At 29.5% G+C, this 16,993-nt stretch overlaps 1 protein-coding gene across 12 annotated transcripts in view; it reads left to right on the top strand.

The window, feature by feature from the left end:
* Msp300 (Muscle-specific protein 300 kDa) overlaps positions 1 to 16,993 on the top strand; it is a 58,892-nt gene that overhangs the window by 34,548 nt on the left and 7,351 nt on the right. For 6 of the 12 annotated variants that reach the window (XM_035080589.1, XM_035080595.1, XM_035080587.1 and 3 more), the window contains 8 exons: positions 1,004 to 5,590; positions 6,165 to 6,275; positions 6,388 to 6,693; positions 6,771 to 6,905; positions 7,581 to 12,613; positions 12,738 to 13,740; positions 14,028 to 14,984; positions 16,528 to 16,830. In XM_035080589.1, the coding sequence (XP_034936480.1) occupies positions 1,004 to 5,590; positions 6,165 to 6,275; positions 6,388 to 6,693; positions 6,771 to 6,905; positions 7,581 to 12,613; positions 12,738 to 13,740; positions 14,028 to 14,984; positions 16,528 to 16,830 (12,435 nt within the window). Of the gene's footprint in view, positions 1 to 462; positions 916 to 1,003; positions 5,591 to 6,164; positions 6,276 to 6,387; positions 6,694 to 6,770; positions 6,906 to 7,580; positions 12,614 to 12,737; positions 13,741 to 14,027; positions 14,985 to 16,527; positions 16,831 to 16,993 lie in introns of those variants that run through there. The other 6 variants (XM_035080597.1, XM_035080596.1, XM_035080593.1 and 3 more) reach the window with 3 other exon arrangements.

The following is a 16,993-nucleotide window of genomic DNA, read 5'->3' as shown; positions in this document are numbered from 1 at the left end:
ATGCAAAACTTATAGTATAATAATGAGTTGCACAAAATATTGTAATTTGTTTTTTTTTTAGTTAATATTAAATTGAACTAAAATATAAAAAAATATTTTTATCGACTTATTGTTAGTATCATCGTCCTCGTCTTCCGGTACAATAATTAGTTTTAAATATTACAGAATTGGACATTTATTAAAAACAATACACATAGAGCATTATCAAGTTACCTCTGTTGACAGTAAATTCATTTAATTTTTTATTAAAATAACTTATTATGAATTTATTTAAATTATTATTTAAATTTATTGACAATGCACTCATCAATCATTTCATTTGTGATTTTTTTTTATTTCCTCACTCCTTTCCAATCACATAATTTTTACTCTCTTATATTTTACACTCTACCTCATTCTCTTAAAAACTCAAATTCTCTTATTAAATATGCAATCTAAATTTTATACATAAAAATATATAAGGTCTACCGTGAACAAATAAAATCCCTTCAAAGTAAAATCCAAGCGAGAGTAGAACGTTCTAAATTAATAATTCAACGTGGAACACCAGATATAGAAACATTAGATCCCTGATCTTAATAAAAATTTAAAATATTTATGAATATATTAATTACGTTACGCGCGTATAAACTCATGGAATAAGTTAATGTTTACGAAATATAGGATATTGACAATTTTAATTATTTTAAATGAAAAAAGAATGTCTTTTATATTATCAGATATCGTTTTGTTAAGAGTTTTACCAACTCTAGTATTTATGAACTTTCCATCATATTTCTTATATCACATTGATTGTGTAAGCCACTAATAAATCATGATTTATTATTAATAAACAGAAAGTGCAATTAATAAAATAAATATGTATACTCTTTGATTAAATAAAAATAATATAGCAAATTATTTTTTTATTCTTTAGTATATACATAAAATAAAAATATAAATAATCACAAATATATAAAATTGATGTATTGATGTTCTTTGGCTGTTGCGCTATGGCGTACAGACCTTACAGACACAAATGGACAATTGGCGGCAACGATCAAAATTGCTGTTGGATGAAATACTTATCATCGATCCATACTATTCGCTGCCTGATGATTCAAATAGTAGTGAGATCAACAAGCCAGTAGCAGGACTTGCATCATATGCAGACATTACGGCAGGTCGTTCAAGCCCCAATTCAAGGTCTTCTAGTCCTTATAAAATACATCAACCAGAATCTTTTCCAATTAATACAACTTCTCCACAATCTTCATCTATTTCACAAGTAATTGCTGATTCACATAAAATAAGAAGTGATCGATCTCAAGATTCAAATGATTCAGAAAATCTTCAGCAAAAGAAACAGAAAAATAAAAAATCATCTACTTCTCAGTCAGACAGGGCATCAGCTCAATCAACACGACGAGGTCGCTCACCAATAAGAAGATCTAAAAATATTAAAATTAAACAAATAGGTGAAATACCTCAAATTAAAGTAACTAGTAAAGATACTTCAACTGATCGTGAATTTGAACAGATCGTTGAACATTCAAAAGCACATTTAATATCAACAGAAATACGAAAGAGATCTCCAAGTCCCATTTGGATTCCTGGTTCTACATCTTATGCAGATATTCTTCGAGGGGGGGCACAAAATTATTCTCATATTGAACAACCTACTAAACATGAAATTCATATGACAAAATTATCCAAAAATAATATATCACAAATAACAGATTTACCTAAAGAAAATTATGAAGGTGAAAAGAAGATCGATAGTTCACCAGTAAAACAAGTATCTATTCCAGAAAGTAACATACATTATCAAGAAATTGATCAAGCTTCAACACTTGATATTAATCAAAAAAAATCATTAGAAACGACAAAAGAAAACTATGATATGCCGCATGAAGCATTTGAAAATATGTCAACTTCTTCTCAGACAAAAATGTATGATTATGTTCCTCCTATGCCAGAATTAGTGAGTTTCATTAATACAGAACTTGGAGCTTATCCATTTGTATACACAACTACGGATCATCAACCACATGAATTGGATACGTCGTTAAATCCGTATGATACCAGCATGAGATACCCAGCTGAGCATTATGTTACACAAGATAATTATTTAACAGCAAACCAAAATATTTACCAACAAAGTCATCCATGCACTCAACAACAGCATAAAGCTGCAAATGAAATGCTTTATTATAATCCAATAATTCTTAATAAAAGTGAATCTGAAATATGTCAAAGCTATGATTGTGTGTCTGATATTCAGAATAATACTACTTTACCGGAGCAAGTTGAAGCTGTGGTAGATGAACACACTGATGCAATGCAGGTGAGTGAAAATCTAGAGAAAGAATTAATAACAGAAGAACCAATGCCAGTGCAGTCTGATGCAAAAATATCATCATCTACATCTTATGCCAAAATTCTGTCTCAAGGTCTTGCAACTCGATCAATTCAAAGTCCACCAAATCCAATTTTTGATGAAAATAATTCTCAAGTATGTCCTCAAGAAAACAATACCAATACTATTAATAATGAAGTTACATTAGAGGGAAAATCTCAAAAAGTTATAGCATCAAAAGATAAAAAAAAATGGGATGTAATAAAGAAAAAAGATACAAAGGAAAAATGTACAGAAAAAAATGAGAATCAAGTTAAACACAATGTGACCAAAAATAAAAAAGAACAAAAGAAAAATAGGCAACGTGAAGATGTTATTAAAGAAGTTGAGCGAGAAAAGCCTGTTGAAAAAATCGAAAAACCAATTGTTGTTGAAACTTTTGATACTATAAAAGAGATAAAAGAAAATATTAAAGAAAAAATAAAAATTACTGAAGATAATGTCGATGTGAAGCCGACAAATGATACAGAGAAAAAACGAAAGCCTAAAAAGAAGAAAATTGACACACATCATGAGGATGAAATTGATAAAGCTCTTAAAGAAATTGCAGCATTAGAAAAACAAAAAAATAAATTTCAAAAAGACAAAGAGATACCCCAATTACAACAACAACAACAGCAACCACAACAATCGAATAATAATAGTGAACAGAAAGCCAAAAAAACAATTCGAAAAAATAAGCAGGAATTAATAAAATCTTCTGAACCTTTTACTGAATTAAATAAAAAATTGAAACCTCAAGTAGAAGATCAGAGAAAAGAAGAGACCAAAAAAATTGAAAAAGATCAATCCAATGAAAAATCTGTTGAAGAACTACCATCAGATGATTCAAATAAATTGAAACCATCATCAAAAACAAAAAAGAACAAAAAAAGAACTGAAACTAAAAATAAAATTCAAGAAAAGGTGGTAAAACCTGAACAAAAATTACCATTAGATGACATAAAAAATGAAAAAATTTCTGATGAAATAATCAAAAATTCATCTACCAATGATAATGATAATAATGAACAAAAAATTTTAGAACCAAAGATTGTTGAGGATACGAATTCTATTTCAAGACCGACAGAAAAATTAGCCAACATAGATAACGAAAAACAATTATCGATTAGCTCTCAAATGAGTGATGATTCTAAAAATTTATCACTCAATGACGAGTTACCAGGCAAAGCTTTAATTATTGAAAAAAGTATAACAACAGTAACAACTAAATCTACATGTGGAACACATGAAATATCTCCACCAGCTGTAAAATCTGTTAAATCAGTTGAAATACTGGAGAATGTTCCTTTATTGAACAGGATTAATTCTAAATCTGAAGAAATTATTAATTTGCGACCTGATAATGTAGAAGCCAATCTCACAACGACATATGTTCGAGTATCTAATGATTCAATCGCAGCTACTGAAATTGAACAAAAGATTCAAGAAACCAATGCTAATGAAATTCAGACAAGTGCAGATGTAAAACAAGTGCAAATACCAATAATTGAATTTGATAAGGATGATGAACCATTATTTGGAAGTGTTCAAGCTAGAAGAAATTCACAAAAGAGTGATACTATATCAATAGAATCATTTAAATCTAAAAGTTCAGTAAATGAAAGGGATACCAAAAAATGTAGTCGTGATAAAGATATTAAAAACAACAAAGAAAAAATAGATTATACAAACATAAATGAATTAATTAAACCTTACTGGATAGATTATCATGCTTACAACGAAGCTGAAAGTTATTTGTATCAAAATTTCAAAGTTGTTAGAGTAATCGAAGGAGCACCATCATCCATCACTGAATCAAAGCCAAAATCTTGTGACTTGGAACAAATACGTGGAGTATCAATGATGGAAGCGGTAGACGATAAATTAAAAAAAACTACAACAGATATTATACCATCAGAAAATAGAATATCTGAAAATGATGTAGAAGTAGAATCAAGTGCCATAGCTTTAATAGAAGAAATTCCAAAATATTCATTGTCAGAATTATCATATTTTGAATCTCAGTGGGCTGAAACATTATATGGTAGAAATTCAATTAATCAAAAAATTGAAAAATTAAAAAAATCAACGGCAGATACAGAAGTTGATTCTAGAGTGAAACCTGTTCTGATTATTGATAATGAAAATAAATTGGAAATACCGAAAATTCAAAACGCTGCTACTGAAGTAGATTTAAAACTTACAGATGATGAAAAAATTGTAAAAAAATTATCACAATGTGTAGAAGAGTCAAAGAACCAAATGGATAATGTAAAAGACATTAAATATGATGGATTTTGTATCGTATCTGATAGTTTTGACCGTAGTTATGAATCTATAAAAGATTCTCCATCAACAGAACATGAAATAGTAAAGCCACCATCATCACCATTACCTAAAACTAAAGCTACCAATGATTTAGTTAGTAAATCAGGTGAAAATCAGGTTGAAATTTGTGAAATGCCAACATCCAAAGTGCAATTTTATATTGATGAAGATGATATTGTAGTAATAAGTCATTTAGAGTCAGAAGAAATTCACCTTCCTGAAAAGGTACAACAGCCAGTATCTACATTTTCACCATTGAAATTGACGGATTCCATTGGTATGGATAGTTTTTGGGTGGACAAGCGAATGTATCATGATGCTGAGCTGAAATTTTTCGAGGATTTATCTTCAAAATTAAAAAAAAAGGTTATTAATATTAATAATTATTTTGATCATCGCGATAACAATGATGATTTCCATGATAACTTTGGTGGTGGTAGTGGACCTGGTAAGGGTTCTTTGTTTAATTCTTATAATGAATCGTCATTAGCACCTCGAACCGAACGACTTGTCGCGGATTTACCGGGAGGTATATGTAGCTGGAATGATTATAGTACATACTTATCCTTACGACAAGATAAAACGCGAATAGATGTTCGACAAACTCACATTACTCAACCTCAACAAACAAATGAAAATTCTCACTTTTCTCTACACTCTTCTTCTTCTTCTTCTTCTTCCGTAGACTCATTATCTTTCTCTAAAAATCCTTTCCTTAATTCTTGTAACACTTTACCACATCCTCCAATACTTTCCTATCCAATCGACCAACATTTAGGTCTCGAAATGAAGAAAGCTCAGGAACAAGGCAACTTTGATAATCGAGATTTGGAGGAAAATGAGAAAAAAGCTGAATCACATGGAATTTCTCAAAACCTTAAGGTGTGACATATATCCAGCCAAGTGTTGCTGTTGTGTTGCATCATTAAAATTTTTTTGTAGTTTTATCATAATAATTTTTTTCTTTGCGCTGATAATATTTTTAGCAAACTATGCATTATTTTTTCTCTAAAAATTTTTTTGCTTTATCTAAAGATAATCTTTGCATGAGTTAATAACTAATTATTTTTTAAATTCAATTTCTTTCTATTTTTCATAGTTTACTTTAATTATATGATTTTATTTTTTTTCTTAAAGTTTTATTTAAAAATTCAACTTACTTGCATTCACACAAATTGAAGTTAACCTTTGATTATAGACATTAAAAATAATTCCGGAAGACGCAAACTAAGACACACTGGACGCTGATACGTCAGGATAACTAGAAGTTTACTCATTTTCCTTTTATTTGTGTTATTTACAGGTTTACATTTAAGTTTTTTTTTTAATTAATCTAATTCATTAATCCAACGCCTGGACTTGTACCGGAGTTTCCGTCCTGTATGCACGAGAGTGCTTATAATTGTTTAATCATTTTATCATATTCCAATATTTATTTTTATATTCTCTATTACAGATATCATTAGAAAGCAATATAGAAGATATAGAAAAAGCCATCAGTCAACTTGAAGAATCATTGAAACTTTTACCTCAAGATAATTTGTCAAAAGTTTTCTCAATATTTTTGGTAATATTATTAAACTTTTTTTATACAGTAAATAATCGTATTTCTTATAACAATACATATATCTTCTTGAAATTTTCGTTTTCTATTTAAAATTTTAAATTATATAATATAGGAAAAACTTGAACAACTACAGAAGTATGATGAACAAGTATCTGAACTTTATGAAAATTTAATAAAGCTTGATGCAGAAGCTGACACTGGAAAATTCACGAATATTTTGAAAAAAGTTCAAACTCGAATTACAGTTATACGAATACAAATAGAAGAAGGAGTTGCAGTTTTAGAGAAAGTTATAAAATGTCAACAACAACGAGAAATGGAAATTATTACGTACAAAAATTTCCTCGATGAAACTGATATTTGGTTAAAAAACCTTATTTTAACAATTACACAACTACATTCTATAGCTTCATATAAGGTTAGTATATTAATTTTGTTTTTTTATTTTTGTAAATAATATAGAAATTAATTCTAAAATTGTCAACATAATTATAGATGCTGGAAAACGAATTAAACGAACGAGTCCAGAGTGTGATAAAATTAGAAGCACTTCCAGAAATAAGTGCTCTAGCCAAATCTCTCAAAGAGGCTTTATTGAAAACGAATTTACAGTTGAAGGAAAAGCAGAAGGTATTGAAGATTTACAATACCTCAAGAACTTTTATATTGTTTACTATTCGTCGTACTGCAATAACAGGACATGCTTAACTTTAATTGTTAAACAGATAAAATTTTAACTCATTTCTATACAATATACTCAAATAGAAGTTTCACAGGTTTTCATTACCATACACTTTTTTCTTATTTATCTTTTCTATAAGCTATCTATTTCCACAATAATGTATCATTTGTATCATTTGGTTTATTATATTAATTTTAAGGTGGTGGTTGTAATATAGAAATTGCATGTAATTCTTTTTCATATACATATGTATTGTTATCATTATGTAAACTGTATTCTTTCATTAAATTTTCATCACCTATTTCATTTTTATCAAATTTTTTCTGCCATTTAAAAAAAAATAAAAATATATTCTACAATTTATTTCCATTTTCATCGACGACAAGAAATTCATTTTAAACTGCAATATTTTACATAAACTATGATATAAAATATTAAGAAAAATTCTAAAATAATAATAAATATTCTGTAAGATAAAAAATTTAATGAAATATCAAACAATACATTGTATTTATTAAATCATTTCATCAATATCATTATGAATTATATTGATCGATTTGCTTAAAAATTATTACTTAAAAAAAAAAATTTGATATAACAAAAAAAATATAACTTTCTTATAGGAAATTGAAGAAGACGAAACCATTTGTGCATTAGATGATTTACCTGATCAAGATGACAGAACCCTCGATCAAGCTTCATCAATTCATTCAACTGAAACAGAACTAGGCATTGATGTATCATTACAGACAGGACAGAGTCTCATAAAAGATGAAAAACCAATTCAATTAACAAAACAGACACTAACTGAAATGGGCATTCAGACAACCATTCCTACCCAAGTACTATTAGAAGATTCAAAATTAGCTAAAAAAGAATCAATAAAAATACTAAAAACTACTGATGATACTCATGATGTAATAGAAATAGCTACCCGAAATATTCCCACAACGACTGCTGAGCAGTTTTTAATGCATGAACGAGCTGCTACTATTCCTGATGATATAGTCGTTGATATGAAATATCAAGATGCAAAATTAGAAAAAAGTGCTGTCTCTGAGTTAAATATTGAACATGCAGCCCCACAAACTTTTGAAACTATTCTTACAGAGCCTGAAGATGTTACCACTGAAGTTCTTATAGACGCAGATGGTACAAAAAAAATTGTTGTTCGTAAATTGAGAAAAGTTTTAGTTACGAGTGATCAAGTATCACAGGAACATATAACACCTACGACAAAAGAAGGAGCTCAAACATTTATTGAAACCGCCACAAGTAGCCAACAAGTAACACTAACTCAAACAAAGACTGATGGTAGTATAGAAATGTCTACGAAACAAATTTTTGCAGCAAATGAAGGTTTTAATGTTAAAGAGATTGAAACAATACCCCAAACATTGAGTGACAGTATTCCAAAAGATTTAGTACCATCAGTAGCTACTACTGCTGCTAAATTAATGAAAGAAACAGATCAGTATCAAACTCATTCTTCAACAGTTCATACAATGGTCCAACAAGCAACAAGGCGAGTTATAATAAAAACCCGTAAAACTATTAAAAAGATAACAATTATTGATGGTAAAGAAGTCATGACAGAGGAAATTATTGAAGAGCCTGAAGAAGTTCAAATCGATGAACAAAATATTCCTCATATTAGTATAAACGTTATAAAACAAACAGATCAAAAATTAACAGAATCAGATGACGTTAGAGACGGAGAAAAAAAAGTAGATGTGACACATGAAAGTATAGTATCATCGGAATTTATATCTTCTCCTGTACTACAACAAGAACAATATCAAGCAATAGATCAACCTAATGTGTCATCTATGAATCATCAAGAAACAGAGGTAAATAAAATTAAACTACAATCAACTGTAGAATTAAAAAGTAAAGTTATGATTGATTCTAAAAATTCGGAAATTTTACAGTCGAAAATTTCCGAAGTAACAATTGATAAAGCTGAGCCTGACTCTGTTATTACAGAGGAGGATAGGCCAGTAGATGATACAGTCGTTAAGCTAATTGATGCACCTGTAAAAAGCCCAGTATTCGATATTGATTTAGAGACTGGCACGGTAGAAGTAGTACAGCACTCTGATGATAGCACTGTAGTATCTCCAAGCAAATCTAATAATGTTTTATTAGAAAAACATCAAGACAAATTAATTGCTGATATTCAACAAGTAGATTCACCTAAATTATCTCATGACGATATTGATAAGAGTATTGATTCACCAGTTAATAATGAGACCATTGAAAAACTATCAAGTGAAAGTATTTCAGTTAAACAAATTGATATTACTCCGTCAGAAATAGTTACTGAAGATATTTCTAAAATTTCCCCTATACCTGTTGGTCAATCAAGTGATATTGAAACTGGAAAAAAGGAAAAACAAGATGATTCTGATGGTTCGATTGCCACTACAATCGCTGAATCAGTAGAAATTAATCTTCCTGTATCAGATTCACCCAAACAGCCTACGGAACAAGCACAATCTGATATTTTGGAAAACACAGAGACATCACTTTCTTTTTCATGTCCAGAAGAAGAAAATTTGCAAACTGGATATGAATCTGATGATGGAACTACTCTAGAAGACAATTTAGTTTTTCAAGAACATGAAAGTACAGTATTTAAAAAGAAAAAGAAAAAGAAGAAAAAACAGAAAGTATATGTAAATATCGAAGAAAATACTGAAGTACCTAAAAGTACTACAGATGAAACGGAATTCACTGATAATTCACATAAACAGGAAGAAAAATTAAAGGTTGAAAAGAAACGTAGTAAAAAGCATAAACAAAAAGATAAAAAATTAGTTCAACCATCTGTAGAAATCGATACTCAGACGCAAATTTTAGAAACTCGAGATGCTTCAGCCAATGTAGAAGAAGAATTCGACAATAAATCAGAAAAAATTGATAGTTCTCATCAAACATCTTCCGAGCCAATTGAATTGAATGTTTTAGAACGGGAAATACAAACATTAATACATGAAGAAGTAAATATGGAAATGCAGACATCACCAATTCCAGCATTAGATTCAGGAATTCAAACATTAATTCCTACAGAGATAAACATGGAAATGCAAACGTCACCGACACCAGCATCAAACTTAGAAATTCAAACTCTTGCTCCTGAAGAAATAAATATGGAAATCCAAACGTCTCCAACTCCAGTGTTAGACTCTGAAATTCAGACAATTGCAATTGAATTACCAGCCAAGGAAGATTCATTTATTCAAACTGACTTAATTGAGATTGTTCCTGTTTTTGAAAAAGAGGAAGAAGAAAGTCAAACAAGTTTAGTTGAATTAGAGCCTAATATTCCAGTTAAAGAAACTGAAGAGATTGAAGTCCAAACGACGATTGTTGTAGACTCTTCAGGAGTTCAAACATTGCCTATAGAGACTAAAAAGTTAATAGAGAGTGATGCTCAAACTGAAAATCAATCAGAATCTTTGAATGCTGAACAGCAAACTACTCCAAAACCAGAAATTATTCAGGAAGAAGTAGCGATTCAAGTCGGTACTGAAGTTCAAGTTGTCGAAACTGATGTACAAACTAGTGAACCATTAAACTCTTTAGCAACTTCAACAAAACACTTTGAAATGCAAGCAAATTTAATCGAAGATATCGTAGTAGCAACTATGGCAACGCAAACTACACCAAAAAATAGTCCACGTATTTCTATTGAAGAAGTTGAAGTCCAAACTAGTAATCCACAATTCATGGTAGAATCAGTTATGCAAACAAGCCCAGAGCCCATTGATAAAAGTGCTGAACTTATTCAGTCATTAGATTTAAGTACACAAACGAGTTTGGAAGAACAAACAATTGTAACAGAACAAGAGTCACAAACAATAGAACATGAAAAAAGCTCTTTTGATACATGTATACAAACTATGGCAGATGAATTGATTCCAACCATTGAGGAATACATTCAAAATGTTCCTGAAATAACTGAAACAAGTCTTCAAACTTCAGACTCAGAACTTGAGAGCCAAATCCCAATCTCAGTTGCATCTGTTTCAATTGCTCAACAGACTACAATTCAATCCGTAGAAATATCAACTGTACCTGAGATAGAAATTAATACTCAAGAAATTGCTACTTCACCAATAGCAATGACCAAATTTCTTAGTGATTACGAGACAGAGAAATTAAAATCAAAATTAGAACTAGAGGCACAACCAAGTCTAGAAAGAGAAGAAGATATTCAGTCGATAGATCAGCCAATTAAAACACCTACTGATTCATTGAAATTAGAAGAATCAAGCCAATCTACTGTGATAACTCCCGATAAAAAGGAAAAAATTCCTGAGGAAACAAAAAGTAAAGATCAAGAGAAACCAGAAACACCTATAATGTCAGAAAAAGAATCGACTGATACGTCATTTGAAATTCATGTTCAAGCGACTATTGAACTATCAGAGAGTCTTACACCCGATCAAATAACATGTGAGAGTGAATCAACTAATGTAACTCACGAAACTATAACTTCTGAGGTAGAAAATAAGGACATCGACCCATCAATCAATAAAAGCAAAAAGCGATATAAGAAAAAGAAAAAACAAAAGTCGTCGAAATTGAAAGAATCAAGTTCACCTGAGAAAGATCAAGAGTCAGCTGATTTTACATTAAGTAGTAGTTCCATTGAATCAAAAGATCCAACGATAAAACTATTTTATTCCGAAGTCACGAAAAAAGGAGGTAAAAAAGATCAACAAAAATATCAATTTGATGATCAAAAAGTTAACTTATCATTATCAATCGTAGATCAAGAATTACACGATAGCTCATCTGTTGAAGATAGTACTATATCTAATGATAATTTACAGAATAATCAAGTGGTGGTACCAACAGTAGTTCAACAATCTAACATCAAAAAACAAACTATTCCAGAGGTTATTAAAATTGAAAACGTTCCAGAACCGATGGATACTTCAGAAGAACTTTTATCACCAATGGAATCGGTTATCCTTGATAAAACGATGAATACTGAAAACGACGAGATTTTATGGTCCGATAATTACTTACAACAACAAAATGAAAGATTCAAGTCAACAGCCTCAAGCCCATTCTCCCATGTTTTCCAAAGAACTCAATCTACAAAAATTATATTAGATCGACTGAAAAATTTACAAAATGCTAGAGAAACAAATTGTTTATCAAGCATTTTGCATATTGTTAATTTAGAAAATATTTCTAACTCAACAAATATTGAAGAACGCCGATTAAATATTCAACAAGAATTATCACAATTGGTGCAGGCTATTGAAAATAACGATGCTATAATTATTGAACAAAAATTAACTACTGTAATAGAAATATTTTCCACATGGTTGGAGATAATTGAATATCAGGTATTCTTTGGAAAGAAAGAATTAAATGATCTGTCTGAGAAGAAATTTTACAATGAAATGAAAGATGAAGTAGATTATGTAGAAGAGAATATTAAAGAATTAGATGAAGTTTGGAAAGAGATTGAAAATAATTATTCAGAAGATGAAAAAGAAAAAATTCAAGAGTGTGTAAGTACTTTATCAGAACAAGCAGCTATGATTAAAAGTGTTATCAACAATGAAGAACAATATGCTACTACTGAACAACTAAAATGGAATGAACTATTGTCCAATATTAGCAATTTATTTAAGTAAGTAAAATAGATAAAATTTTTTATTAAACTTTTGTTCACTATTTAATATTCTAATATAAATTTTGCCCTTTTAAAAAATAATAAAATAATAATAATTATATATATACCCATTTTTTTATAGGTTAATTAAGGAACAATCTGAGAAATTGAATGGCATAATTGATAATGAATTGACAACAACAATATGGAAATTAGAAGAGCTAGATAAATTAGATAACACAAACCGTTTTTGTATGGAAGAATTAAATCAATTATTGACAATTATCCGTAACTTTTTGATAAATCATCCAGATAAAAATATTCCAGAGGAGACATATGTTGAAGCATATAATTTGTCTCAATCAATTGATAATAAAATTGGGATTGAAAGGGAACGATTATTCCAGCTACTTTCTCTTGCTGAAGAATATGAACAAACTCTTCAAGAATTTTCTCAAATTACAGATATCGCTGAAAATTTATTAGCCAGTCCTATTTCTGTTGTAAGTTTAGAACATTTAAGAGACGAAATGCAAAAGCATAGAAAGTTTTTTGTTAATTTAAATCATTGTCGAGCGATATTAGAATCACTGGAAGATAATTTAGATAATGAGACGAAATTGAAACACTCTAAATTACATGAGAAACTACACAGTCGGGCGATAGCATTACTAGATCAAGCAGCATCTAAAGCTCAGCAAATGTCACTGGCAGCATCTAGATGGATGCTTTTAGAACAAGGTATTAAAGAAGAACGCGGATGGCTTCAAGTTGCTCATCAACGAGTACCGGATTTGCAATCTATTACCTCTTCTGATTATGATCAGTATATATCATTATATCAATCACTATCATCTAACATAGGAACACATCATTCTCGAATTATTCAGCTTCTGAATTTAGCTGGTAGTCTTAAAGAACTTATAAATATAGAAGATTCAGAAGATCGCTACCAAGAAGCTTTGGATGTGATTTGTAAACTTCAAGAAAATGTAGATATGTCCTTGAGGCAACTTTTATTATTCAGAGATAACTGGACAACTCAGGAATTACTGGTCGATCGTTTAGAGAAATGGATAACAGCAGCTGAAAAAGATTTAGGCTCTATGCAAAATGATTGGGAAGGACATATGCGTTATTTCTGGGTAAGTTTTTTTTTTATGATCCTAAAGCTGTTAGTACATAAGTTGAGATAAAACTCTACAGCTAAATCTTGAGAGTTTCAATGCGTATTTTGGAGAGATCATTCTATTAGGCTTGGCTCATTGCCATAAATACAAATCTTTTTTTAGGAGAGTTAATAGTTGAAAACTTTTTTTTATTCCAAAAAAAAAACTTTAAAATGATTCTTAAACGAAAATTACATATAGTTATGGTTAAAAAAAATTTTGTACTTTTTTTTAATTTGATAATTTTATTATTTTTCTAACAGGAATTGAAAGCTCAATACGAGGTGCATAATAACATAAAAAATGAAGCCAACGACTGCTTTGAACAAGCTCTACGCATAATTCCATTATCTGATGAAATGATCCAAAGACAATTTCATGGAGAATTCCAAGATCGGTGGCATAAAGTTGCGAAAAAAATAAAAACAATACAGAAAGCCGTGGCTGACACGATTACATCTGAAGAAACACCAGTTGATGAGAAACTGAGATTATTAAAAATAGAATTGAATGAATTACAAATGACAATAGAAGGTTTTCATGGAGTATTAAAAACGGAAGATGAACTTGAATTATATGTTGAAAGACTTGGTGTTCTTTTTGAGAGAGTATGTACTATTCAAGATGAGTTAAGTAAATTAGGAATGTTATCAGCTACTGAAAGTGAAAAAGTCAGTGTGCTACTTTCATCTGCACGAAAAATAGAAAGTCAAATAGGCGAAGAATTAGATTTAGCACAACTCGTCAAAGAGCGTCTTCAATCTCTTCAACGTGGTCTTACACGTATTCGCAAAGCACACATCAAGCAAACATTGACTTTAGATGAATGTGAAAATTGTGAAAATCAGGCAAGTGACATTGTAGCAGGTGGAGTTGAAAAATGTCAACAAGTCATTGATGAATTAGCTATTCTTTGGAAAGATCTAATGGGTCTTCGACAACTCCTTCATACTCTCCCCAATGGTATGAAAATTTCAATCTCTCCAGTAGGCATCGAAAGAGATATATCTAGCCTCCTAGATAATCATACAGATTTAGAATCTCGATGTACTCGGCTTTTATCGCTACTACGAAACAGATTGAATTTATGGCGGCGATTCGAAAAACAACTTGAATTAGTTCAACAGTCAGTTCAAGAAGCTGATTACATGATGGAACTTTTGAGTATTCAGGGAACTGTTGATTATGAAAGATTATTGAAGGCTACAGAACGTCTTGAGGTAAGTTTATAACAAAGCAATAATTTTGGTATACATAAAAAACCTGAAATCATGATTAATAATGTAAATATTTCAATTGAATACATGTAAATAATGAATTAGATGCAGGCATAATGATTGTCTTATCATTTTGATGAACGATTTTATATCAGTAGATTACAGAGCTTGATTCGAATTATTGTGTTACTTAAATTCGTTCTAGTTAAAAAATAATAAGAAACAAAACCATGTCATATATTAAAATCATAAAATTGTAATTATATGGAAGAATAGTGAAAAATTATCTTATTATAAAAACTATTTAATTTATACGTTATTCAGTAATATTAGATAAAATGATTTCTTTTGAAATAATTATATTTAATAATCATATAGAATTATATAATCCGGTTGACAACATGTAAAAAAATATAAATATAATATTCTTGATAATTATTTAACGGTGCGTCTGCGTGTTGTGTTCGCAAAACACATTTCCCGGGAAACCAAGTAGTCTGCTTAGTCAGTATCGTTTGGACTGTTGAAGAATGACTATGTAACGGCTTCAGTTTTCAACTATCATCACACGTGGTACTATTTAATTCGATTAATTGAATAGTAAGATGTATATTGTGGTTAATTAAAAGTTTCTAAGAAGTTTTTTTGAATATAAATAATTTGATAAATATTATCAAAGGTAATGATGTAATGTTTTTAAAATTAGAAATATTTAATTTATCAAGTATTTTAATTAGACATTTATTATGGAGTGATTTTTTTCAAAAACCTGTTGAATTTTATCATGAAAAGAAGTGGTTTTATAGGAAATGACAAATGGTTATTCACGATCGGAAGCGGTTAAAATTATCTTGAAAAAAATATTATAAGAGTTTTTTCAATAAATATATTTTTTTTGCTAAAAAATAGGTCATAAAAAATAATAAATAAAAGTGTATATTATTGTTAGAATGGCAGAGTTTAATAAACTATTTATGGATACCGGATGCGTCGACGTTCGTGACCTGCATGCTTCAGTATGGCCACTATGTACATATACTAACAATTGTTTAAATATTATTTACTAACATTATATATAATTAAATGTAATTCGTGATATTGATGAAAATGATTATTTTTCATCTACTATAGATTATTTAAAATACCGTTCATTTAGTATATTCTTAAAGTTAAACACATTAATTAACAGGTGTGAATGATTTTGACCTTGGTTAATACCGCTAAAATATTTAAATTGATTAAAAAATAAATTTTTCTTTTTTTCATCAATAATATTAAATTCAAAAATCGTAACGAGCATAAAATTTAAGAAATATTATGTTCATGATGTAATGTCAGAAAATAAACTCATCTGTAAGTCGTAAACTATTAGTAATTTCTACTTAGTCGATGTAAATGAAATTGAAATATTTATATGCTCATTGATGCAAGAATAATATTAATAATAAGTAGATATTCAATGTAAACATTGGGAAATAAACGCTATCACTTTAATGCACATTATATTAAATATTATGATGATATTAATACGTATCAAACATTTTAGGGTCTAAATGGAGATTTAGGTGCAAGAGAAATCTTAATTGGTGAATTACGTGAAGCTGCTGAACCTTTACAAAAAAGCTGTTTACCGGAAATTGGTGAAAAAGTCAATGCTGCTGTTAATGAAGCTATTCAAGCTTGGGAAAATACCAAAGCTGAATTAGATGCTCTTTGTATTAAATATCAACATGCTGTAAAACTTTGGGAGCAGTATAGAGACTCAAGTGCTGCGGTCAAGGCTTGGGTTGACACTCAAATGGGAAGTGTAACTAATCTCCCACCCGAAGAAGCTCTCAAACAAGTTAAGGTAATATCATTTACATAATTCATTATAATAGAGTTATTTAATTTTAAGTAATCTTCTTAAATTATATTATAAGTCTTTAGAGATTTTCCTTATTATAAAAAAAATTCTATTTAGCAAAAGTAATTATTTCTATTTTATATTATTCAAATCTTTAAATATAAAT

Source organism: Chelonus insularis, unplaced genomic scaffold (genome assembly GCF_013357705.1).
Source record: "Chelonus insularis isolate UGA/USDA-ARS -01 unplaced genomic scaffold, ASM1335770v1 contig_310_pilon, whole genome shotgun sequence".
In the NCBI taxonomy this organism is placed as follows: domain Eukaryota; kingdom Metazoa; phylum Arthropoda; class Insecta; order Hymenoptera; family Braconidae; genus Chelonus; species Chelonus insularis.
This window is presented reverse-complemented; position numbering and strand designations above follow the sequence as displayed.